Source organism: Pogona vitticeps, chromosome 2 (genome assembly GCF_051106095.1).
Source record: "Pogona vitticeps strain Pit_001003342236 chromosome 2, PviZW2.1, whole genome shotgun sequence".
NCBI classification, from domain to species: Eukaryota; Metazoa; Chordata; class Lepidosauria; order Squamata; family Agamidae; genus Pogona; species Pogona vitticeps.
The window spans coordinates 283,696,964-283,724,711 of NC_135784.1; the positions used below are offsets into that span (position 1 = coordinate 283,696,964).

At 39.6% G+C, this 27,748-nt stretch overlaps 1 protein-coding gene across 2 annotated transcripts in view; it reads right to left on the reverse strand.

The window, feature by feature from the left end:
• Nucleotides 1–27,748, reverse strand: part of NDUFAF2 (NADH:ubiquinone oxidoreductase complex assembly factor 2) — a 76,958-nt gene that overhangs the window by 12,178 nt on the left and 37,032 nt on the right. Inside the window, exons 2-3 of one of the 2 annotated variants that reach the window (XM_020783657.3) lie at nucleotides 19,354–19,443; nucleotides 11,926–11,966 (exon numbers count right to left, since the gene is read on the reverse strand). In XM_020783657.3, coding sequence (XP_020639316.2) covers nucleotides 11,926–11,966; nucleotides 19,354–19,443 — 131 coding nt within the window. The remainder of the gene's footprint in view (nucleotides 1–11,925; nucleotides 11,967–19,353; nucleotides 19,444–27,748) is intronic. The other variant, XM_072992717.2, reaches the window with a different exon arrangement.

Genomic DNA, 27,748 nt, shown 5'->3' on the forward strand with positions numbered 1-27,748 from the left:
ACGAGATGATACTCGCAAAGCAGCCCAAAGCAGAAACACCAGAGCCATCTAAGGCAGAGCTGGGCTTGTTAAAATGGCTGTTTAACTTGCGCCAGCCATGCAGTACTTTTGCATAAGAGTTCTGGCTAACATAAAATATTTGTAAAACTCATATTTTATTCAATTTATTCAAATTCTGTTCCATCAGCTCCAATAATTAATATGGGTCAAGGTTAGGTGTTTCTTCATTTGCTTGCTTGCTTGCTTCCTCCTCCTTCTTTGAGAGCTGTACAGAATTTATTAATGGATTAAACTGCAAAATTTATTATTAGATTATAGCATAAGTCCATGGTGCTGGCTTGTGACTTTAGTTGGGTTTTTTTCCCTCGCAAAGTATTCCTTTCAAACCTAATTTATTACCAGAGTAAATCACAGTTCTGAAATAACTGTCATTTAAAACAAACCAAAACTGCTGACTAGACACTGCATTTACTAGTGGAACAGTTCTAAAGCTGCACAGTAAGAGAGGCATTTAATTAAACTGCGAGTACATATTTTGCAAAGAAAAAAATTAATACAGTAAGAAGATAAGTAAATTGATATTTCAAGCTACTTTATAGCAGGTTTTTAAACATTTTTCTGGGAAAAGGTGTTTGCTATTTCTTTCACCCTTTCCAAATGAAATGACAACTGTTATTTTAGTGCAAAGTAGAAGAAATGGTACATAAATTGTATTTAGACGGAAACATTAAAAGCTTAATGGGCAATCAGTTCAAAAAGCACCAGGTCTATTAAATGATCAAACTACTTCCCATCTAGAAATGAAAAACAGTGTCCATCTGCTTTAAGATTAAGTGGATTTTTTTGGTTATTTCTCTACTATATCAAGCTCTAGGCAAAGCAGATTATAGTTTTCTTGGTTTGTGATTACACAGTGTGCAGCTTTGATACTATTCATAAGACTAAGATATGTCTCATTTACTAACTTCCTACATTCATATTCCTTTCTTCATTTTATCCTCAGAAGAATGTTGTATAGATAGGTTAAGTTAAATGTAGTGACTGGCCCAAGGCCACCAAATGAGCATTAAGATTATGCACATAATATGTGAATTAATTGTCTGGCTCTAGACTTAAGAAGTCAAGGGAGACCTTTGGTGTTGTTCGGTCCTATCATGTTGCTTCTGACTTATGGCAACCTTGTGAACTTGAGATCCCACAAAAGATCTTACAGCCTTGTTGAGTTCTTGCAAATACCGGGCTATGGCTTCCTTTACGGAGGTCTTGAGGGTGGGTGGTCCTTCCGTCAGCGGTATAGGTAACTCCCTTTCTTTCGGGGGGACGACCCTCACCGCAAAGAATGAGGTTCGCACATTGGGGGTACATCTGGACCCGGCGCTTACCATGGAAATCCAGGTGGTGTCCGTGGTCCGCTCCGCCTATTTTCATCTATGGCGGATTGCCCAGCTGCGTCCATATCTTGATCGGGGGGGGGCTCACTACTCTAGTACATGTGCTCATAATCTCGAGATTAGACCACTGTAACGCACTCTACGTGGGGCTGCCTTTGAGGCTGATGCGGAAATTTCAGATGGTCCAGAATGCGGCAGCCAGGCTACTTAGTGAGGTGAGAAAACACCAACACATCTCCCCCACTCTGGCTGCTTTGCACTGGTTGCCCATCCGTTTCCGCGTCGACTTCAAAGTGCTAATGATCACTTATAAAGCCCTAAACGGTTTGAGACCTCAATATTTGGCAGATCGTCTTCTCCCACCCAGATCTACCCGGATCACCCGTCATAGCCAGCAAGGACGGCTGAGGGGTCTGACACTGAGAGAGGCTTGGAAGGAAAAAACTAGAAACCGGGCCTTCTCGGCGGTGGCCCCTCGGCTGTGGAACACCCTTCCAAGAGAAATTCAGCTGGCACCCTCGCTGGGTGTTTTTAAAAGACAGTTAAAAATTTGGCTATTTAGGCAGGCCTTCCCTCCAGTCAGCTAAGTCTTTTTTAAAATTTCTTCTTTCCTTATCCTACCCCATCTTGGTAATCCTTTCTTAAATTAATTGTTTTAAATAATATAGTAATTGTATTTTTTATGATTATATGTATTTTATATTATGTTGTAAGCCACCCTGAGTAGACATGGTCTAGAGAGGCGGGGTATTAAATAAATAAATAAATAAATAAATAAATAAATAAATAAATAAATAAATAAATAAATAAATAAATAAATAAATAAATAAATAAATTTGCCAAGTTAATTCATCCCACATTTAGCCGCCTTCTTTTTCTGCTGCCTTCAACTTTTCCCAGCATTACTGTCTATCCCAGTGAGTCTTGTCTTCTCATGATGCACCTAAAGGACAATCACATCAGCCTGGTCATTTTTGCTTCAAAAGAAAGTTCTAGGCTTGTTTGGATATACCCATACTTATTCGTCTTTCTTGCAATGTACAGTATCAAGCTCCACTCCAACACCACATTTTGAGGGAACCTGTATTTTTCCTATCGACTTTCTTCACTGTTCACCTTTCACATTGATGCAGAGTGACTGGGAATAGGACAGTATTGTTGATCTCCTTCATACTTGCCCTTCCCAGTCTTCTTCTGATTTCTTGGCCACAGTCTCCATTTTGATTGCTGACTGAACAGTGGCATAGAAAATCTTTAATAATTTTAATGTCTTCATTGTCAACATTAAAGTTATGTAGTTCTTCTGCAGTCATGATTTGTATCTTTTTAATGTTGAACTGTAATCCAGCTTTTTCACTTTCTTTGTTTACCTTTTGCAATAGCTGCTTTGTAATATGGTATCACTGCATGTCTTAAATTAGTGACGTTTCTTCCACCAAGGGGTAGCTTAGCAACCATGCAATTTAGCAAACAGGGAAGAAATTCATGTGAAATTCCTTCGTAAAACAATATCATCAGATATTGAAGAGTATACAAGAAACAATCACACACACAGAATTCCAAAGAAAATGAATAAAGTCAGTCTAATCTAGTATGTTTTGTGTGCTTGAGCAGGATCTGCAGTTTCAGAGCATGTGTGTGTGGAGTTCTTTGTGAAAAAAGAGGGCCTAAGACAGAATATCTTTAGATGTTCATGAAGATACACTAAGGATGAAGTATCACATATTTATAGTAAGCTGGCCCTTTAACAAAGAGAGATTGCTGTTCCAACCAGTAGTAAGATAAACTCTACATTTGATCTCTACGGTCTAATCAACCAAACAGACCATTATTTAGAGTCCAGATCCATCTGTCTATCTGTGAACTACGATTCAAAATAAGTAGCTGTTTCCAACTAGCAGCAGCACTGTAAAAGAAGCCAAATTCTGAATCACTGTCGTGGCTCCAGAAATAAAACTCAGAATATATACTTATTTGGGCATTGCTGAAAGAGAGCAAAATCACAGGCACTCCAGACAACACTGCTGAGCTACATAAGAATATATGGTTAGTCATACTGGGTGCAAGGTAACTTTCAGAACTGAGATTAGCAAGGAGAAAGAGCAGGAACAGGCAATGTGCAGCCCTGTAAATATTGTTACACTGCATTCCTCACTGTGGCAACTGTGGGTGCGGCTACACTGGAAGACTGAATAATCACAGCTGATTAATGCCAATACTGTAGTTTAAAACTATATGTAACCAAAGATGAGCTTTGCTGCAGAAAGTAAGAGAGAAGAATAATGGATGGAAAGGGAATGGTGGTGATTCTTGTTACGGAATCGTTCTGTGAATTATAATGTGTTTTGCAAAATTACTGTTCAGACTTTTGATATTCTACACTCTTAGACTGTGAAGTACCTTTCCATGTTATTTTTCTGTAGAAATGTTTTTGGTTTGGTTTTTTTTTGAGAAATGTAATTGTCTGAAGCTTTAAACGAGAAAGCACATTCACAGTGAACCATAAAATGATCAGCAGAGGTGGGACCACTTTCATGCCTGAATTAAGTAATCAACAGCACTAAGGTTTTGCTTCGCAACAAAAGGGCCTTCCCACATGATATAAAGTTACTGTGTTTGACAGGATTCAGGACTAGCACCAGATTCCCCACGTTAAAATCAGGAGTTTGCTTTTGCATATCCTCCCAGGCCTGAACATCACACCCCAACTGCCTATGTCACCAAAACTGCTCCTACAGATGCATCCCGTCTTTACAAGAACGCATCACAACTAACTACATGGGAAGAAGCCCATTTGAATTGTTCCAGTTTATAAAAGTAGAAGCTCCCCAGCAACAGAGAAAAAAGCCACCTTGGAGCAAAAAGGGCTGGACCAATTCAAGTCAGCCTTTGCTTCATGTGGTCAATTAAAAAAACTTTGAATTCACCTGTTTTATAAGTGGAGCAAATCCCATGGTATTTGACTATATAGTTTTATTCAATGCTGCTGGAAGTTGCTGTACAACAGTGTCTAGAGGGCCGTGCTTCACTTGCCTCTTGTAGCAAAGCTCTCCTACAAAAGCACTATAGTGACAGAACTTATTCTGCATAAAACCAGACAACAACCCCAACCCTGTATACCTTTTATATAGCAAGTTAAAGATGGAGAGATATCACACCCTATTTAGGGAACCTTGTTATTTGCATAATGCCAAAAGAGTGTCAAGTGTTATGCACTCCAATCCCACAGCATAGAAAGGAGGTAGAAATGAGTGGGAGGTAGAGAACGAGCTAAAGATGGGTACAATTTTAGAGTTCTTGCTTTGGTTAAATACATATTTATTGCCTTATACCATGTCCAATCAATCCATCTAGCTCCATATTGCCTGTAAATGGCTGGCAGTGGCTTTTTGGAGCTTTAAGCCACAATTTACTACTCCTACCGGAACTGCCAAACATATGAACAATTGTATTACTTGGGAGGAAAAAAAGGAGTAATAGTTCCTGCCTCCTCACAAAAACTCATGTATGCCACATTTGGTGGCTATTTACTCACGTATTCAAGTTATCAAGTAAAAACGACACCTTTCATATAAAGAATAAGAATGAAAAAGTTTTATTTTCCCCTTCTGTAAAATACTGGTCAAGGAAATCTCCACATGAAGGCTTTTCTGAGATTAGAGAATTCTTACTTGATGTACTGTATGAATGTTACTTGTATATCAACAACTTTTCTGGCTGAAAAAAACCTACTTGGGTTTAGGACACAAGTCTAGAAAAGGCATTCCTTCTAAAATGAAAGATAGCAACGTGATCATGGAGCCCAAGAAAGTAAAATCTGTCACTGCCTCCATATCTTCCCCTTCTATTTCCCAGGAGGTGATGGGACCAGTGGCCATGATCTTAGTTTTTTTTTTTTTATGTTGAGTTTCAGACCATTTTTTGCACTCTTCTCTTTCACCCTCATTACAAGGTTCTTTAATTCCTTCTCACTTTCTGCCATCAGAGTGGTATCATCTGCATATCGGAGGTTGTTGTTATTTCTTCCGGCAAGCCAGAATTAAGATTGCCGGGAGAAATATCAACAACCTCTGATATGCAGATGATACCATTCTGATGGCAGAAAGTGAGGAGGAATTAAAGAACCTCGTAATGAGGGTGAAAGAGGAGAGTGCAAAAAATGGTCTGAAACTCAACATCAAAAAAACTAAGATCATGGCCACTGATCCCATCACCTCCTGACAAATAGAAGGGGAAGATATGGACGCAGTGACAGATTTTACTTTCTTGGGCTCCATGATCACTGCAGATGGAGACAGCAGCCACAAAATTAAAAGACACCTGCTTCTTGGGAGGAAAGCGATGACAAACTTCGACAGCATCTTAAAAAGCAGAGACATCATCTTGCCAACAAAAGTCCGAGTAGTCAAAGCTATGGTTTTTCCTGTCGTGATGTATGGAAGTGAGAGCTGGACCATAAAGAAAGCTGACCACTGAAGAATTGATGCTTTTGAATTGTGGTGCTGGAGGAGGCTCTTGAGAGTCCCCTGGACTGCAAGGAGAACAAACCTATCAGTTCTAAAGGAAATCAAGCCTGAGTGCTCACTGGAAGGACAGATCCTGAAGCTAAGGCTCCAATACTTTGGCGATCTCATGAGAAGACTCCTTGGAAAAGACCGTGATGTTAGGAAAGTGTGACGGCAAGAGGAGAAGGGGATGACAGAGGATAAGATGGTTGGACAGTGTCATCGAAGCTACCAACATAAACTTGACACAACTCCGGGAGGCAGTGGAAGATAGGAGGGCCTGGCGTGCTCTGGTCCATGGGGTCACGAGGAGTCAGACATGACTAGACGACGACGATCATATATAGGTTTTGGGAATTCTTGCATTGAAAACACTGTTTTTTTTTCTTTTTGAATCTGCTCCATGATTAATTAAGAAGATATTTTAAATCAATCAAAAGGTTTTTAATTTATTGATCCAATTAATTAATTAAAATGTTGGAAGTGACCCTCCAAGTCATTTAAATGCAGGCAGGCAAAAATCAAGTTTGTGATCGAAGTCTCATTCAGCATGAATACTTCTAAGCCCATCTCCGGTTGGTGATGCAGAACAGGAATTCTATGAAAATGAAACCTCATAACTGAAGTTGGTTTTTATTATGCCACTTCTGCAATAAATAATATTCTTATGATCAAATAAGGAAGGCAGATTTGCACTATGGTAACTAAACATAATGTAATTTTCAGTGTAATTATTCTCTTCAGAAGTGGGGGGATAATAATTGAAACGTTATGCTTATTACTACTCACTAAAGTACATTTTCCTCCCTTGACAAGGAGGTTGTCAAAACAGATAATTATGGAAATGCTAGAAATAGTTTGAAAGAAGACAGGAGCTGTCACAAAAAGTTTCTTCTTTTTAACACTTCACCTGGTATCCAACTATGAAATTCAGAAGTCATTTAGTTTTCATTACTGCATAGCAAACACACAATGCATTAAAAATGAAAAGGAGTTATTTACCATATTTTCTATCCTAAGCCATTTTCTGACTTCCTACCCATACAAATGAATTCAATTTCACATTAAATAATTTTTTTTAAAAAAAAGCAAATTATCTTGTGCCTTAAAGAAACAGTGCATTTTTACTGACACAACTTCAGTGAGGATTCAGTTACCTGATAGAACTTGGCTGCTTTATAGTGAATAACACAGGGCCTAGTTTAAGTTTACACTGAAATACCTCACAGCAAAATGTCACTTTTTGTTGGCATTTTGTTGCTGTTGTAAAAGAAAAGCCACATGGGAAACACTGGACATGGAACAGAGAAGGTGCCAAACTCCTTTGCCTCCCTTTCAATTCTCCACTCCAAATTTGCTCGAGTTAATTCCCAAACATTTGTTTGCAAGGAATCCGGCAGTCTAGAGGTCACATGGTGGTGGGAGAATGATCTGGAGTGGAGAAGCAATGGGCAAGGAAATGGAGCCACATACACATCACCTTAGCCTTTTATTAACTGTGTCTAAGTGTTTTAGCCCTACAGACCAATGCACAAAAAGGAACTTAGAACAACAATATAAGAAGAAGAGCTTGGAAGATGTTCACATTCATGAAGGATTCTTCTATAGATGATAAGAATACAAATGAGCTGTTTTTCCTCCTATACTCAACAAGGCAAGTATTAAAGCCAATGGGAACCTGACCCTTGCCCTTAAAAGGGGGCAGGAAGGAGAAACAGATGTATGATCCTTTGAAAGTGGCAGCCCATGGAAAAGCTAAAACACAAGGACATTTTTTTAAGAACAGCACAAACATTTGGAACTATAGACAGATTTAACTGAAATGAGATTATCGCTGGTTGGGTCACAAGACATGAAACAGAACAAAAAAAATTGCCTTTTCATTTTATCCTCTTTTCTTTTCCCTTCCTCCCTTTCATTTATAATAATACTATTGCCTGAAAGGGGATGATTGTGAGAAAATGGTGGAAGAATGATGGGACAAAGTTGTATCAAGATATGGGTTCTTTTTAGGAGAAAAGCAGAGTATGATTAATATGAGGTCAAAAATGTATTTTTACAACAGAGCTCAAAACAATCCCTAAGTAAAGTTATACCAAATATAACGCTGCATTAACCATGGAAATATTAAGATCATAATGGGGCGAACCAATAATAATCTGTGGAAAAAATTGTGGCAAACTATAGATAATGAAATGTATTTATTTATTATTTATCTAATTTATCTCTATTCTTTCTCTTAAAACAAGCCCCAAGATGGCAGATTGGGAAGAAAATACTACAGAATCAGAGAATAATTGATTTGGAAGGGGCCTATAAGTCCATCGAGTTCAACTTTCTGCTCATGACAGAAATCCAAGTCAAAATAGATCTTACAATAGTTGTCCAATTTTCTCTTGAATGCCTCTGGCGTTGGGAGTGCTCACCACCTCCCAGGGTAAGTTTTCTCTGATATCTGGCTTCCTGTACTTTGACACCATTATTATGTGTCCTGCACTCTGGGATGACTGAGAACAGATCCTGCCTCTTTCTCTGTATAGAGAGAAAGGCCTTGAATAAACTATCAGAAAAATACCCCATCCATTCAATGAAGCCTACAAAGCCTGTACAGAAGAACACAGAGCAGAACATGGAGACATTACTGTTTTAGATTACAACTTCCTGAATTGCTATGGTAGTTGGAAGCTACTGGGAGTTATAATCCAGAACTTTTACAAGTCTTGAAAGAGATGCTTCCCAGCATACAGCATTTGGGCACCCTAATCCCTTCCAAGCACTATTATCAGTCAGGTTTCTTGAAACTTTTCCTGAGTCATTCTGCTTCTAAGGTTGGTTATGCTACACAGGTGAGGACACAGGCAGGGAAACAATTGTGAGGATGAAGACATGTCTACTAGTCATGAGACTGCAATTATTCTGAGATCAAAATCTTAGATCCTTTTAGAACTTGAGATCAGACACTAGTGGAACAGGAGTAGATGTGAGGGTTCAGATCTCGCCTCCTTAACCTCCCCAAAGAAATTCGGAGTCGTCTTTAACTTTGAACCATGATTAGGATTTACTGAAGTATCAAACAGAAAGTCCTTGTCCAATTCTTTACTCAAAAACTGTTCTCCTGTCGCCAGCGGGTCAGACAAGGGGTTCCAAGCTTCTTTTATAAACGGATTCAACATTGATTCTCCCCATGGCCCTTGTCACAAGGGTACCGAGTCCTCTTTGTTCTCCTCGGTAGTTCCACAGTCTAATAATGGGGTGATCTCCTTGTCCCGAGGGTAAAACCAGTCCGGGTCTCTCTGTCCCTTGAATGGGGTCCAGGGTCCATCATATACTCCCTCCTCCTGGCTTCCTCCAGTCACCATGCCTGACATTCTGGCTCTTCCCTGGTCACTATTTCCCTCTCCTCTCTCAACTTGCGACACCACTCGCAAGCCTCAGTCTTCCCCCAATATGATGGTCTTTGGGGAAGTCCCCTATGCCTCCTATAGTCAGCTTCTTCCCTAGGGACCCTCACCCTTTCCCATTTCTCTGTCCATGGGTCTTGTACCCAGACTATTTCCCAACCCCCTGATATCGGATTGTCCCTCACTTTTTTATCCGACGTTCCCACCTCCATCGGCACTCTTTCCTTCCTCTCCTTTCCCACCATTTCTTCTGGGGCTTGAATTGCTACCGTTGCCCCTTGTCATTTTGTCTCCAAGTCCTGGGTATCCGTTCCCTGCGGGGCGGTCTCTTTTGGTGGTGTGAGAGGGGCTGTCTGAACTTCCCTGTCAACCTTGGAGGGGGACGGCACTCCGGTGAGAGCTTCCACACTCTCGCCCCGGGTCTCACAGCAGAATATTTAAACTGGGCCCCCTTGATATACTAAGCTCTTTCTAGTAAGATCCACTGACATTACTATATTTTCAGTGTCAGGTTAAGATTATTTCCCATCCCACCCATTTGATGCATACCTTGCATTTCAATTCAAACCATTTACAGACAGCATGTCAAGGCTGTGAAAAGCATGTTTCATTACCTCTGTGAGATACCAGAGTGTAATGTCCTATGCTGCTTTGGATAATATACACTGGCAAGTGGCTTGGAGGACTGTAATTTAACAACAACCATAATAAAAGGCAGTGGGGGAGTTATTATTTCCTGAATTATACCAAGGGTTTAGCCCTGTCTAGTTATGGCTGATGAAAGGTTTCCATGTTATCTTGCAACCCAAGAAACTAATAGCAAAGACTGTGCATTTTTTCCCCTTTTTGGAACTTGTCTTATTATGGCTACTATTCATTGTGGCTGCAGTTCTCAGTCCTGTCACCTTCTGAAAGGTTGGTGTATCTACTTGTGGCTTTTACTTGAAGGCTATTTGTAGATGCAACTATGGGATGAAAACGGATTATTTTCTATCCATTCTCCTTCAGACTAGCTTTTGGCGGAATATTTTTTAAAATCTAGGAATACATTTCACTGGGGAACGCTTTGAACAACACACCAGCTCATAGGAGAAGATGTATGTGTAATATCTTGTAGTATGTATGATCTGTCTCTTTAAGAGAAAGGCTAGATTAGGGTTGTCTGTATGTTCCTATGTTTTAAATATCATGGAAGATAAAGAAAACTATAGCTTTAAGGAAGACATTGATTGAATCTGTATGCTCAGAAGCAAAGAATCAGACTCCAGATGGATGTCTCATACCTCTCACAATACAGAACCATAAAACCCACCCAGCACATACTGCACTGTAAACATACCAGTCACCCTACTCACTATATGGTGCATCACTTGTTGTGTAGAATAGGTGAAATGACACACATGTTTTCACAGTGTCAATATCTACACTCAGGAGACTTGCAGTGCAGTCCTATCCACAGTCACATATGCTTTACTAGTCCATTCCAAGTTATCTATGATGGGGGATCCTGTTGTGTTTATTGGGCTTCACCCAAGGAAAGCAGAGAGCCTTCTCAGCAACTGTTCCTAGACTTTGAAATGTGCTGCCCTAAGAAGCCAGATTTGGCCCCTTCCCTCTTGTCCTTCCATCACCAGGCAAAGACTTTCCTTTTCAGGCAGGCTTTTAAGCAATCAGCATCTCAGGAATGCTATCTTTATTAAACTTGGAGATTTTAAATGTTTCTAAAATGTTATAAATGTGTTTTTAATCCTGATACATGTTTAATTTTTAATACAATATTTATATGGTGTGTTAAAAATTCTTGATTGTTATACATACTTTTAGGCACCTTGGGTCCCTTATGGAGAGAAATGTGGCACATAATTACAAGAAGCCAGATTTCAGTTGAATATCAGGAAAAACTTCCTAACTGTTAGAGCAGTACAGCAATGGAGCCAATTATCTCAAGAGGTGATGAGCACTCCAATGTTGGAAGTGTTCAAGAGAAACTTAGACAACCACCTGGCAGATATCCTTTGATTTGTATTCCTGCTTCAAGCAGGGGGTTGAACTTGATGGCCTTACAAGCCCCTTCCAGCTTCATTATTCAATGATATAAACAAACAAGCAAGCAAACAAGCAAGCAAGCAAGCAAGCAAGCAAACAAATAAATAATGTTCCTTCAGGTCACCAAAGAGTGGAGTTCATCTCTTACGTTTACTTAGGTGAAATTTAAGATACAAGAGGACTGCGTTAATGTGCCAATGTTTGAGTGACAATGGATAGAGATGATTTGTAGTCTGAATTCCTTTCCTTTTTGCAAAATAGCTTCAACCCTGGCTTTGTGTTTCAAGCAGAATCTTTTTTTCTCTTTGGGGAATATCTGTTATAGTGATTTCAGGAATACCAGATTCTCCTTTCAGATGATTAAACAAACAACAAATTCATCTTCCTATTGTGTTAGGCAATTTTAATTTAAAGAGAGTTTTTTTTAAAGAATGCAGTGCCCAAGAATACAATTCCCACTTCTACCCTAGAACGTTCTCAAGGAAATTTATATAAATTGATGGATGCAACTCAAAATAAAGTTCAAAAAATCAGTTTCTGATTGAATGCATGACTAGAATAAAAACATATGAAGTCTCTTACCTCAACTGTCGGTGGGTCTTTTCTTTTTTTCCTCATCCAAGCTGTGGGGGAGAGGAAGAAGAAACAAGGTCACACATTTTAAAACATCCCCTCAAAACTATATCAGTAGTTCAATGCAGGATTTATATGCTACCTGTGAAATTTCCCCAGGTGGAAACAAGTTAAAAATTATATCCTTATTAAGAGTACAAAACAGATAAAAACAATAAAACAAAAAAGCAAAGCAAGACAACAACATTGCTTCTGTTTACGTAGTCATCCATTTCAATATAATGTCTTCAACAGTATGGCAAGAAGAACAGAAAAAACCCAGAACTATCCTCTTGATTAATAGTCTCAAAAAAACAACATATTCAGGTCTATGAAAAAAAAGTATAAGAAACGGCCTAAACATAATTATCAAGGGAAAAAGTTCTGGAGCGGGGAAGGGGGCCAACTATACCAAAGCTCTGTCTTTTGAACCTCACCCTCATCTTGGGAAGCATTAAATTAGACAGAAGATCATAACAAAGGCATGGGCCCTGGAATATAGGCGACAAGGAAACTAAACCTCATAGGTGACAAGGGAACAAAATTAGACAGTGGGTCTTAGTCTCCCCGAAATAATCGTGTTCAAGACAGAAAGACTCTTGCCCAGCTGAACCTCCTTAGAATTACTTAAAATTCTCCACTAAAAGCAATCAAGCAGTAAAAGATGAAAACTGCTGCTGTAGTTGAACTGTTCAAGAAGTAATTAAGTCTACAGTTAATATTACACAGCTATGCCTGAAATTAAGCCTAATTGAACACAGTTGTGTGGTAGGGAAGGGCTTCTATACTTATTACAGATACCCTACCATCCCCTACATGTGCCCCAGCACTATGAAAACTGTGGTTAACAAAAAACAAGCCATCAAAAACCCCCACAAATATAGGGACATTCTGACTGCTTCAAGTTCCTCAGGGCTCTAAAAGGAGGCCACTTTCACTGCTCTTTGCTGAAACTAGGAGGTGTTCTTCACTCTTTCTTCCCACATGCCCTATTTTTCTATATTCTTAATCTCCCAATTCCCCCATTCTTTTAGCAATTCATAGAAATGTTTCTCATTCTTCAACTTTTGCACTGGTGTGCACTGCTAGATTTCCATACTTCAAGATCAGTAGATATACATGATCTGAATATTTTTTCTTGAGTTTGGTTTTCAAGTCTGACAGAATGGTATAGCTAGAGAAGTATTCTGCTCTCCCCCACCGCCAAGGAACTATGATATCTGTTATGATTACAAGAGAAGGAAGTCTGGCATTGAAAACAGTTTTACTCCCAAAAGTAGTTTCACTGAGCATTGGGAGAGCATATCATCTGGGAATATGAAAACTGGGGGAGGGCTGGACAAGCTATTTTATTTTGTGTGCTTCATCCCCAATGAAGAGCAAATGCCTACAACATCATGCCTCAGAATCATTAATACAAATGCAAGAGCAGGTGATTGTATGTATGTATGTATGTATGTATGTATGTATGTATGTATGTATGTATGTATGTATGTATGTATGTATGTATGTATGTATGTATGTATGTATGTATGTATGCATGCATGCATGCATGTATGCATGCATGCGTGTATGCGTGCATGTATGCATGTATGCATGTATGCATGTATGCATGCATGCATGCATGCATGCATACATACATACATACATACATACATACATACATACCCCACACCATCTAGCAACCAGGCCACTCTGGGCAGTTAACAACAATATAAAAGCAATACAGTGGGGTCTTGACTTGAGAACTTAATCCGTATTGGAAGGCGGTTCTCAAGTCAAAAAGTTCTCAAGTCAAATCTGCATTTCCCATAGGAATGCATTGAAAACCATTTGATCCGTATCTGCTCTTTTCCGTCCATAGAAACTAATGGGAAGCTGCTATTCCGCCTTCGACCACTAGAGGGGGATATTTTGTTTCTTTTTTTCTTAGGTCAAGAAAGGTTCAGGGAAGGCAGGGAAAATACAGTCCAGGCAGTCTGAAGACTCCCAATCCACTCTCTAAACGCTGGGAGGAGTGAGGAAGCAGACAGGCACCCTTTTCACTGGCCAACAGTTAACTGAAAGTTCACATTTTGCACTTTCCCTGCCTCCCACGTGGTTTTTTCCAGTTCTTAACTCAAATCTAAGTACTTAAGTCAAGTCAATATTTTCCTATGAGAGCGGTTCTTAAGTCAAAATGTTCTTAACTCAAGCCGTTCTTAAGTCAAGACCCCACTGTATTAAAAAAGATAGAAAATAAAATGATACATAGCAACAAGATAAATTAAATCAGATGGCAATGAAGGTGGTAAAAAGGTGATGAAAAGGATGGCCTCCTTCGGGGTCAAGGCCTTCAACCACCCTCCCTGTGAAGAACAGGTATTATGGACAGATCTGGCTGGGAGCAGGTGTTCTGATAGGTATCAAGGTCCTAAACCGTTTAGGGCTTTGAATATTATCATCATAACCTTGAAGTCAATGTAGCCAATGAAGGGTGGCCAGAGTGGGGGAGATGTGCTGAAATTTCTTCATCCCAGTTATTAATCTGGCCACCAAATTTTGGACCAGTTGAAGTCTCCGCATAAGCCTCAAGGGTAGCCCCATGTAGAGAGCACTGCAGTAGTCTATTCTTGAGATTATGAGGGCATGAATCAGCTGGCCAATCCTCCGAAAATAGAAATGGGCTGCCCAGACCGCAGATGCCACCTGGGTTTCCATGGTGAGATCCGGGTCGAGGCAGATGCCCAAGCTGTGAACCTCACTCTTCGTGGGAAGAGTCACTCCCCCAAAGGAGAGGGAGTTTACCAACCCGCTGGTGCTAAGTCCGCCCACGTGAAGATTTCCATCTTGTCTGGATTCAACCTCAGTCCATTTGCCCACATCAACTCCAGAACAATACCCAATCAGCGTTCAAGGGTCGGAACAGCATCCACTGCAGTTGGAGAAAAGGAGAGGCAGAGCTGGGTGTCATCAGCGTACTGATGGCACCGGGCCCCACAACTCCAGATGACCTCACCCAGCGGCCTCATATAGATATTAAATAGCATTGGTGAGATGATTGACACCTGTGGAGCCCCACAATTGAGGATCCACGGCGTGGAAGTCATCTCACCAAGCTGCACTGTCTGGGGATGGTCCTCCAAGAAGGAATGGAGCCACACCAAAGCAAGGCTACCGATCCCGAACTCGGAGAGCCGGCCCAAGAGGATACCGGGGTCGATGGCATCAAAGGCTGCTGAGATACCGCAGGAGGTCATCCTGCATGGATGATACCTTTCTTATTGAACAGCTAGCTTTCAGTGGCAACCTATCCTCCCACTAGGTAAACAGAGGTAGTAGCAGGAGGTTTGTATGTGTCCACTGAACTTGTACTGCCGCAAAGAGAAAGCCTGCAAGAACCAGTTTCTTCTGACTGGTTCAATAAAGAACAACTTGAGCTCTATTTTAGCTTGGGCTCTCACAGCAGCAAGTTAATCAAAAGGACTGATCAACTGATTTCTATCAGAAGTCATGCCTTCATTCCTGATAGTCAAAACGAGACGTTGAGGGGGAAATGACAAGTTGTTTCTGCTTCTGTTAAAACGGAACTCTCCCTTGCTATTTTCAAGGCAGAAGGACATGCTGGCTATAATAAGAAAGTACGGTCAATAACCTGTCCTGTAAAGATTCTTTTGAAAAGTCCACCTCCACTCTAAATTGAGTTGGCATCTCAGCTAAGCAGGGAGAAGAGATTCTTTCTACGTCTGGCAAAATGCTGATGCAGATGGCTTTGATTATCTAACCACAGTTATTAATGACATTAAAGCAATAGTAATAACTCTAATTAGTCTATTACAATGAACTAGACAAAGATGGTACAATTCTTAAAGCAGTATTAAGTCTCAATATTCATCATGCTCCTGAAACAATTTTCTTCTTTGTTGTCCTCCTTTGACTCCTTCAGAGTATAGTTACATGCTTTTTAAAATGTACTTACAAGAGCTGGTCTCAGTACAAAATTTTGTGAAATAATTACACAAGCCTTATTTACATTCCACCTATCATTTGTACTTCAATATTAATATTTGGTATAACTATGAAAATCACGGTTATACAATGAAACAATCAGTACATTAAACTAAGTACAGTTCCTACACAACTAATAAAACCATATTTCACCTACAGCAAAATAAAACTTCTCAGTATGGAGACTGGGTCAGCTAGGATCTTGGTTAATAGGCCAACATGAAGCTACAGATCCTTAGTTCAGATACTGTAAGGATGCTGTGGCTCAAGAGACTACTATGGAATTACCAAAACTGATGTGTCAGGCTATTTCGCCAAAGAAAATGTTTGGCCTATATAAAATAGGTTTCAAATCTTATTTAAAAATTAGTAAGAGACATTTTGGTGATCATCTCTTAGAAACTATTTCATTGCCTAAGCATCACAACTGAAAACAACCTGACCTACAAATCATGCTTCTGTTGGCAATGTGACAATGAGGTCGAAACTACCGCAATGAAATCAGATGCCAATGAAGCAGAAATACATAGTCTGATGTTCACAAAAGGCAAAACTTAAGAGATAAAAACGATGCATTTTTATTGTTGTGGTGATCCTAATATTCAAACATACAGATCTCAGTCTGCTTTAGGCATCATAAAAGGCAGCTAATGCAATTTCACTCTTATCTTTCTAGGTCTTTTGGGAATGACTCCTTATGACAGAAATTTCCAGATTTATTTTTCATTAGAGTCTGTCTCTAAAGAATTGAAAAGAGGATGTTTACAAGAAGTTTAATACATCTCCCTCATGGATTTCTTCCTTGGTACCATTCAAAAACATAATTTCTGTTAACCCATAAATTCTTCTTCAAATCTTAATTTGAAGAATTATTTTAGCATCCGTCCTCTATATTATACTCTTAGTTTCTTTCTAAAACCGCTGGTATACGCCCAAAAGAGTAAGACCCCATTAAAATTTAGAAAAAATATTGTTGCAGCATATGCAAGCAAATTCTTAATAAACATTAATAGGATTCTTACCCTTTAAAGCTTGAAAATTCAGCCATGCCAAACTAATCTAAAAGAAATGTTGAAATGTACCATCCCAAAACACTTTCATGTAGTCTCACCCAGGACAATTTCTACCTGAAAACGACAAAAAAGCAAGTCTCTCTCTCTCTCTCTCTCTCTCTCTCTCACACACACACACACACACACACACACACACACACACACACACACACACACACACAGAGGGAGAGGGAGACTTCCTCCCACAGTACAACTTCTCTTCAAAGCAACTGTAAATCTACTTGCTGCAATTCAAATTGTCTAATTACATAGTCTTCATTAATTATATAAATATGGTCCTATCTGCAGTCTGTGCTTGTGATAACGCTACATTTGTCTGAGTGGAATTTGGCAAGATAAACTGGACATTTCATACCTTGAGACCCTGGCCTTCTTTCATCTGTACTCATTTGCATTCTCATCAGTATGCATGAGATTTTCATTGAACTTTAAGGCACCTACTGGCGTATAACGCATTGTAATGAGCGTAAAAGTGAGCATGCAAATTAAAATTCCCATTAATCACTAAATGTTACCCATTAGAACAGAAAGAGAAAGGGAGGGAGGGAGAGAGAGACTAGGCAAGCTGTAAAATGTAACTTGGGGCATACAAAATCCTAAATATCTGCAGAGACTGAAAATGACAGAGAAGTTTTTATAAGGACCAATGACGTGTGTGGAGAAGGTAAATGACATACTCTATCACTAGATACAATCAGTGAACATTTAGAATAAATATAATAAGTTTATCACTAGTCTGCATCCTCAAGACAATACCCATAGCAAAGCACATCACCTCAGTTTCTTGAAAGGGAAACCTGGCAGAGTGAAAAAAAAAGCCTTCCTTAATGGCAGAGCTGGGGGTGAGGGCTGATGTGTCTGTATTATGTGTAAGTGTTTTAATGTGTATATATATGAATCTATTCACATGTGCCCATAGTTTTTTTTGCAAACCTATTTCCATCTGCTTTTTTGATCCAAACAAGAGTCTGAACAGGTCCTTATTTTCAAAAGAAGCTCATTACCACTGCTCACAACTTGTTAATGAAGAACAATTTGTAACTTTACCCACAGCGAATGAATTACTTTTCTGTTACTTTTAAATTACATGTTTGGGGGGAAAATGCATTAAAAGTGGCCAAAAAAATCTTCTAATCCAGCTTATGCTTTAAAAAATGTTAGCAATGTTATCATCTGTTACATTAATTCTGAGAAGTAATGACACTGCTAGTACGTAAAATAATGATGTCATTTATAGTGCATCAGATGCAAGCTTTCGTAAAACCTATACAACCTTCTTAGACAGGTCTGGAAAATGAGCAGAATCCACAGGATCATGCAGGAAAGATCCTGAGAAGGTGAGTGATGCCCTCCATTCTGCACAACTGGCATTAGAACTGACACGATGCTTTCCTCATTGGAAGGTGTTATATAAATGCCAATATTATGAAAGCCCACTGCTTTTTTCCATTACTGAAGGAGCACACAATAAAAGATTATGATTATCATTTTCTTCACCACATTCAAACAACATTTCAGCACTTAAAATGTTAACTAGAAATCCAGTTAATGTTGTTCTTTGCATTTAAGCACCTACATTTTTCCCCTCACCTCTCTGTCATAAACAAGAATACACTGCACACCTCCTCGGTCCAAATAATAGATGGGAAACAAAGCAGTCTGAACATTTCCTTCCCATTCCTTGAAAAGAATTGTGCTTAAAGAAAGAAAGAGACTATTGCCTATTCAGAAAGCTTTTTATTTCCCTGCCCTACACAAATCCTTCCAATTCAATGCCACCATAATCACAAAAGGAAAAAAAATGTTATGGTAATTATAAGGGTGAGCAAGTGCTGTGTTAAAAATGCAAATACAGCTAATAAAAGTGTGCTTTGCCACACATGGTTTATTTTCTGGGCTAGAAAGCCAAATAAACTGCTGAGATTTGCAGGCATATCTATCTGAAAAAAGGCTTTTTTTGTACTTGTGTCTTCTTAATCATGGTCATTATGTCAAGGCCACTTTCTCAGTGCCAAAGGCTTTCAAAGCTGATGAACAAAGTTACACATTTTTTCATCAGACATTCTGACTTTGAATTCTGCACATCCCCTTTTATTTATATATGCCCAATTTTCTCAACCTCAGAAGTCAGTACTTCCCCTTATAGTGCTGTACAAAGGATTTTTTTCTGAATAAGCCAGAGAAATGGCTGTCCAAGGGAGAAAAGTCTGCCATTTTCAACGTTAAACCAGTAATTTGGCTTTGCTGTTCTGCTGCATCCCTTTAAGTTAGACTGAAAAAAATATTACAGGTCACCTTCTGAAACACATCATCCCCAAGTGCCCCAAGCATGCATTACCTTCCCATTCCACTGGAATGCTCCCTACTTCGTACTCATGCTCCTTTATACCACCAGCTTCCATGAATCTCCTCTCCTGAATGATCTGTCCTATTAAAAAAAAAAAGTTGACAATTAAGGATGATTTCATACCACATTCAAATGCATAGCTGAAGTCTTCATTTTCTTCAGCGCATGATACTTCTTTCCACGTAGGTATTTTATGATATATCAAAACCTTAGGAAAATCTTATTGTACCCTTTTCTTATTGATAAGCATCAAACTAAGTGCTACTAAGCCTAGATCTGCCTCAGTTACAAGTGAGGGCAGTCACTCAACTTTCCCTTCCTTTTTGCAGCTTACCTTTCCCTTCAAGTGTTTTGCCCCTTTGCTATGGAAGCAAGCTCAGCTGGGAGGAAAAATGCATGGGGAAAAATGCTATTAATAAACAGGAAAAACACACAAGGTTCAGCTCTACGTATCAATGCACCCCTTCTGCTCTAAAAGCAGCACCATGCAACCATTATTGTTCATGATCATCATGTCTATACCAGCAAAGATTCCAACATGCACATGTGGTTAAGGAGTGCTTTTGAGTGTAACACCATGAACAGCCAAATTTTATTGCTTAGTTACTCTGGTGTAAATGCACTGGTCTAAATCAGAGGTCGTCAACCCCCAGTCCGCGGCCTGAGCCCGATCAGGACGCGAAGACAGACCTACCGCCCCTGCCCCGCATGCACTCACCCCCACAAAGGCTGTTTGCGCCTGTGCACACTCTCATGCACATGTGTGAACGGCAGTGTAGTGCTTGTGTGGGCACACACTTGCTCGTGTGCCTGCACAAGCGCCGTGCCGCCATTCATGCATGCGCATGAGTGTGGGAGGTGCCCCGCCTTCCCCCGCTGGTCTGTGGACCGAATAAGTTTGGGGACCGCTGGTCTAAATCACAGTGGCAAACTGCTGCTTGTTATTGGGTTGCAACTTGTACCCCTCTTCACACTCACATGACTATATACAGTTCCCATGATCAGAAAATCTGATGTATCTCGGAACTGAGCTTGTACTGCTCTCCTAATAAACTCAGTCCTCGGCATCACATGAGAAATGCTAAATCACAATTAAAGAAAAATCTGTGTTAGGTGCTGCAAACCTTTCCCCTCAAAAACAAAAAAAAAATGTAAAGCTGGTCTGGGTATTGGAAGGAAGGAAGGAAGGATATTTTGAGGTAATACCAATTTATAAACTAATATCTTACGGTGACATGCTATATTTTAAGAATATATAATCACAGCAAATTGCTATTTAACTTGCTAAAAATATGCAACAGACATTACAGATATATACTGCTCTTTCAGCAGCATCCTGTTTCAGCTGAACTTGCAAACAAACTGTCAAACAGTGCATCCATTTAAAATCTTGTAAGAGATGCTCTTTACATCAATTAATTCAGTAATCTAACAGCTATGTCTGTAGCAAATGGACAAGACGTTTTCTGAATGCAGTACTCAACTACTGCACCTAAACCCAGAGGCTCCAGAATATGGATAATTACGGCCATGCTTTTTCTTGTGGAGAAAGTTTACAGCAACTATGTGTGAAGGTTCATGTAGATGGGCTTCCCCTTTCTTGAATAAATCACCAGACTCATTGGAATCAAATGGATTTGTGTTGTTTATTAATTCAACCAACGGGGTATTAACATTAACATGATCTTTCCTCTGTATCTCTTGTTCAAGCAACGGTTCAGACAAGGGCAACCATAAGTTTTCTTCAAACAGATTAGCAGTAGTAACATTCCAAGGCCCAGCAATCACCCGTTCTGTTTCAACTGTCTCTAGTCTGGGGATCATCCTGGTTTAAAAGCGGGAGGGTCTCTTCATTCCCCATCCAGCCCCATAACGGGGTTCCTTCTCCTGATGAGTCACCCCAAGGACCTGGAAGCACCCCATCTTCCTTAACTTTTTGAGATGCCATGCCTGGCGTTCCTCGTTTTCTCTGGCAATAGCTTCCTTCTCCTAAGCTTCCTTCTCCATTCCCTTGTCTCAGACTTACCCCAATACGATGGTCTCTGGGGTAAACCTTTACGCTTCCTGTTCTCAGCTTCAGCCTTAGGGATGCAAACCGATTCCCATTTCCCGGTCCATGGATCCTTCATCCAGACCGTTTCCCAACCACCCGGGATATTGTCCTGGGCTGTATATATTTCCCCTAACCCCCCTTTTTCCAGAGCCTGCCCTTTCTCCTCTTTTCCCGCCATTTTGACCCTAGATGGAATAGACACACTTAACCCTTTCAACTCTTTCTCTAAGTCTTGGGTATCCACTGCTCGCGATATCCCTTTTCCCCTCATGTTCTTCTGCTTCAGCTCTCGGGTGTCTATCCCTTGGTCTTTCTTTCGGGGTGGGGTAGGAGGTGGGGTTGTTTCGAGTCCCTTTGGATATCTTAAGGAGAGACGGTTTCACCAGAAAGACCTCTTGTCTTTGGTCTTTCCCCTCACACTATGGTAACCATATGTGAGCATGTAGATAAGGTCATGATATACAGCACGAGCAGAGTTGGGGGGGAGGGGAAACCACTAGAAACTTATTAGATAAAGAATAACTAGAAAACAGGCCTCAAGGGGCTTAGCTTGTTGCGTTTTAGCCACCTAAGCATATTTGTGCAGTATTACCCTTTCCTAATAGATAAAAATACTCCTGGGTCATCTCTATTTGTAGCAATGTTCTCCTAAATGAAAGAAAAGCAAGGGAATAATACCGTGGGAGGCTAAAAAGCTCCTAAGAAATCAGGCTGAAAGCCCTCCTGTGAATTGTTCTTCTCTGAAACTCTAGTCTGCTTTCATCTACTGTTCTCTGTGCAACATATCGCTGTAAACCATAGGCTTTGCTATCTAAGAGTACGAACGAAACATAATTTAGAGGAGTGGTTCCCATCCTTGTGGTCCCCAGATGTTCTTGGACTAAGACTCCCAGAAGTCTTCACTACTAGCTGTGCTGGCCAGGTTTTCTGGGAGTTGCAGTCCAAGACTGGGAACCACTGATTTAGAGCAGCTATTCTCAGTGGGGGCCCTGGCATTTTTGAAGGGGGCCACAGACTGGCAAAATATGAGAAGGGAATTTTCTATTCACCTGTTCATGTTGTATCCTTATTTGACATGGGGGCCCCTGGAACCTGAGAACTCTTAAAAGCTCCATGGCCAAAAAAGATTGAGAATGGCTGAGGGAGTAATTAAAAAAATAATAACTGTATCCTGCTGTTCTCTGCCACATTGTTTTTCAAAGACAAACACTTTTGTTTCTAATGTGTGGCTCTGTCAAATTGACACTTTCATGTTTTCCTCACTAACACACCAAGTAGGATTTAACTTTCAGATGCAATAGAAACCTTCGAAGGTGTGATACTAAACGACAGAGATCAGGGCATCTTAGAAATACTGAGATTTCAAAAATGTATGCATGTCTGACGTGCAGATGTCCACAAAGGGACATGTGGAGCAGTTGGGAATTAACACTGGAACCTCCCTAGGCTACAGGGGATAGTCTGATCTTGTTGGCTTCTGGTCTGTGTTGTCTCCAAGCCGATCTGCATCCACATATCACTATCAACGTACATCTTGCTTGTAATTAGTTTGTTGGTTCTGAAAGCAGTTTCCCCCCATCTTTCCTTTGTACTTCTGGTGCATAGTATCTCACAGTTCCTTTTCCTCTAACTTCTGTTTCTGATCATATATGATCCCACTGCTTGTTTTCATGGTGCAGAACCAAGTTATTACATATATCAGGATAAGATCCAATTGCTCTCATTATTATTTTAGTACAGGCATGGTTTGAGCTTTCACTGTGTGAACTCAACAAGCATCCGGGTCAGTTTCTCATTCTATAATCTTGCAGCTTGCATAAACACTCTTTGGAAGCTTTCATTCTGATCCAAGTACTTCTTTCCTGGTTGTTCAAATGCTGAATGTCAGTCTATATGGATGTCTTCCTTTAGTTTCCTGGCTGGAAGGCTGTCTTTATTACAGTATATAAGTGCCCCATGTACTTTGCTATTTCAATGGGCAGAAAAGTCTTTAATGTTGCTAATGTGCTGAAACACAATACTTCTCCATGCCATATCTTGAAGATTTATTTGTTTCCTATGGTCTTACTTCTAGGTCACAATTCTGTGAATGTCCATGTTCTGTTCCTCCATAAACCCCCACCTATTTTCCTAAGTATACTCCTTATATATTCACTTCTTTTCCACAAATCCTTCCTGAATCATTCTATGTGGATGGCTTTGGGGTCTCTACATTTAAAAAGTAAGGTAGCCATCTTGGAGGAATTGTTTGGGCTGATCAAGGACCCATGAAAGGATGTAAATTCCAAATCAGTGTATCCTTAAGACTGTCTTGTTATTCTAAAACAAGCTCGCCTAGATCTGCATTTGGCCAATTGCTCTGCTTTTGTTTCATAATTGATTAATACTGGAAACTAGATAATTGCTCCCCAATTTACTTCGGTATCTTCCCCACCTTTGGCTCCGGACATCTTTATATGCAGTCCCTGCTGAACCCTCTAACCAGGAGGGCTTTTATGTTAGCGCGGTTGAATATCTTCCCTTCCGAAGTCCTCAAGGGACGGTATGCCAGAATACCCTTCGAAGAAAGAACTTGTAACCTCTGTGGTTTAGAACCCGATTCAGTTACGCATATTCTATGTCATTGTCCAGAGCTAAGAGATCTCCGAGACCGTACTCTAGGACCAATCATTTCAGACTTTCCGGGTCACCCACAGTTTCTGACAGGCTTTCTCCTTCATGATTTCTCTCAAGAAACAACGACTTTAGTAGCTGAGTTCCTTGCACAGGTTCTCACTTCCCAGTCCTCAAAAAACTAACTTGACTCCCCTAAGCATCTGCGGTCTCATTCCCCCCCCTCCTTACTATTTTAAATTATTTACTTAACTGTATGTTTTAATTTGTTCCTTTCTTTATGCCAATAAAGGTTGTTGTTGTTGTTGTTGTTTCATAATTGGTCATCTAAGATGCATTTGACAATAGAAAACTATGTGTTTGCTTTAATGGATAAACCGCTTAGGCATCTGGCTGTGGAGCCAGAGGTTGGGAGTTTGATTCTCCACTGTATCTCTTTGACAGTAGCCGGAGTCAATGATCCATAGGGTCCTTTCCAGCTCTGCACTTCTAAAATAATCTAATCCCAAGTGTTGTTTTGATATCCCTTTCTAGTGTTTCCTAAAAACTTAATTGCTGGGCGGGGGAGAATTGGTGGATGTATGTCACCGCTCACTACAGTGGTGCCTTGACTTACGAACGCCTTGACCTATGAATGTTTTGAGTTACGAACAGCTCTGTTCACATAATTTTGCTTTGACTTGTGAACGAAGCTTTGACTTACGAACACAAAAAGGCAGGGGAAAAGGGCGGGAAATTCAAATAGCTAACTGTAGGTGGTGACGAGGCTGCTTCTTTGTAGCTCTTTCGCCCCAGCAGTTAGAGAGTGCGCGATCCGAGGAGGCTGCCTACTAAGGTAAGGTGCTGCTTTAAACTTTTTAAAAACTTTTCTGGGTATTTTTGCAGCGTGATTTTTGGCTGGAGGGGGTTTATGTTTCTGTGCTGTGATGGGTCTTGGGGGGGTTGCTTGTTTTTTTGGGTTTTCTCCCCATTTCTGATGGGGGTTGATTGTTTTTGGAGTGTTTTTCCCGTTTCTTATGGGTCTTGGGGGTTGTTTGCTTTTTGGGGGGTTTCCCCATTTTTGATGTGCCTTGCATGCCTCCCTTGCTTTTTTGCTTTGTTCTCTTTGCATTTCTGATCTGCTCAGTTTGTTTTCTGTGCTTTTGCAATGGTTCCTGCATGCTTCCCTTGCAAATCAGAAAAGTTTTTTAAGAGACTGTGCTGGCTTGGTTTAAAATGTGTGGGTTTAGCATGTGTTTTAGACTCCAAACTCTCTCCCTCCCCCATTGTCTTCTCTCTCTCTCCCTCCTTTCCTGCCCTTTTTAAAACCTAAGTCATCTTAAGTTTTTTTTTTAAATTCTCCCCCTAGTGGTAGAGGACAGATTAACTGGTTTTGCATTAGTTCCTATGGGAACTAATGCTTTGACTTACAAACTGTGCCTTGACATAAGAACAAAAAAAGCCGGAACGAATTAATCGGGTTTCAATGCATTCCTATGGGACTTACAAACCTTTTGACTTACGAACACCATTCCGGAATAGATGAAGTTCGTAAGTCAAGGCACCACTGTATAACCTTTGCAGTGAGATGCTTTATAACCCTGCTGATTCTTTTAGTCTACCTTTTAGTTAGTACTAAAATACTTTTCTGTATATATATTTTTAACAACTAGTGTGCAAAATATTGTTTAAATAAAACGGAAGCTATGCACTACCTCATTAAAATGCTATTCTCAAATTCTAAAATCTTTCCAACCATTACTTTAGTACCTTTTGTTTTTCTTTCTTTCTTGAACAAACACTTCTAATGTGTATTTCTAATTCCAATGAAAGATCCAGGTACTTCTTTGTGTTTAGAAAAAAAATCCATGGGTAACATTGGGTAAGGATTGTTAGATAAGTATTTCTCCCTAGATAATTGGCTTTTTAAAAATAACCCAATAACTTTAAAATTGTTTTTCAAATGATTAAACAAGCAGCTATGTCATGCCCACCAGTGCACAGACGATGGTAGAATAAACATAGAGAAAATGTGAAATTCCACCATAGCATAGAAATTCTGCATGTATCTTACAAAAGAACAATAATTTATTAGCACCAGAAACCACCTCTATGGAAACAGCTTCTGTAACTTATGCTTTCTCTTTAGGCTGAGGTGGGACCAGTTGAAATAATAAATCTGAAGTCCTGAGACCATAAACTTGATAGACATATCCTTATTATGCAAGAATATACATGTAAATCCCTTAGCAATGAAATGAAATGGCTATAGTCCTAAAATATTTAACTTCCCAATAGTCTCAAGATATTCATTTTTGGGGGAACATGGATATTAAGGGAGTTCTATTCTCTCAAGGATAATAAGGACAATATTACAGCTATAAAAGCTAAAACCTAATAAAACGTTTAATTTTTTCTCCCTTTTCACCACAGAGGCAAAGCATTAGAACACCACATTTAACATTTTTTTAAAGAATACATCTGTAGAATTAGTTTTAATTCACTAATAGTTTTATTAGTATTTGAATGTCAGAAAAGTCTCTTAGTTTATAGCTTTTAGATAAGCATTATTTCTACTTCTCAGAAAAGCCAGTTTCAGAGCTGGGGGGGGGGAGAGCCTTGGGCGGGGGAAGGGACCAGGCTCTTATAATCCAATGAAGATGACCTACTTCTGAATGTGCACAACATTCATCATCTTACATTGGAAGATTTTACAAAATAACATTACCTGCATGATAAATTCTCTATAATTAACTGCAAGTGCTTTTTTTCTTCTTTTTGGAAGGGTGTTTTGAAGAGGATTTCTGATTTGTAGTTCCATTTAACATATTCTTCAGATGACTAAACATATATTTAGATATCAGCTTGTAGACATTTTTAGTTCAAATCAATTAGTTTAGGAAGGATTGTTCCGTTCTGGCTGTGTATATTTTCTGTTTAATCCTGGCCAGTGTAAGACCTTATTACCAGTAATTTGTCATTATAAGTCTTGAAGAAAAATGCTAGCCTCACAATTTTTGTCATTTCTCTCCTCTCACACTTCCCTTCAGGCTGCAACTGTTGATGGGCTTTATGGAAATATAAATTCAATCAGCAGCTGCAAATTTCATGAGACGTCCATCTTCATGCTGAATTTGTAACTGAGTGTCAAAACAATCTGTGGATTCCTCCCTGATGAAACACACATTGAATTGTAAATTTCTACAATTTTCTCATGTTTGAATTTAGGGGGCACTAAAATAGAAACTGGCACACACATCACATCTATCAACTCAGGACAGGCAATTTATTTCATTACACCTTCATTGCCTTCAAAGAGTTAAATCATATCAAGCAATGATCATGACCTACTCCTCTAAAAATGCATAAAATTACGCATTTGCTGAATTTTTTATTCTAGTAAAAATACAAGAAAATATAAAAGATCATGAGTATATTTTAGAAACTTTTCAGATAAGCCCATTATAAATATATTGTCGTCACTGCTCAGTTTATAGAGTCTTGTAATGATTAAGATCCAGAAATTGGCTTTGATAAAATTTAAAAAGACCTAGGAGTGTCAAAACAGTTAAACGTTTGAGTAGAAAAACTTAGTTCTGAAGATATAAATGGTGGCTGCCTCCTCCTCCTCCTCCTTGATATAAATCTTATTCTTAATTAAATGTTAGTAAAAAAGAGCACAGAAAAATACAAAATTAATTTAATTTGCTTTAAAAAAAGGACTACTGGCTCATTGTTCTC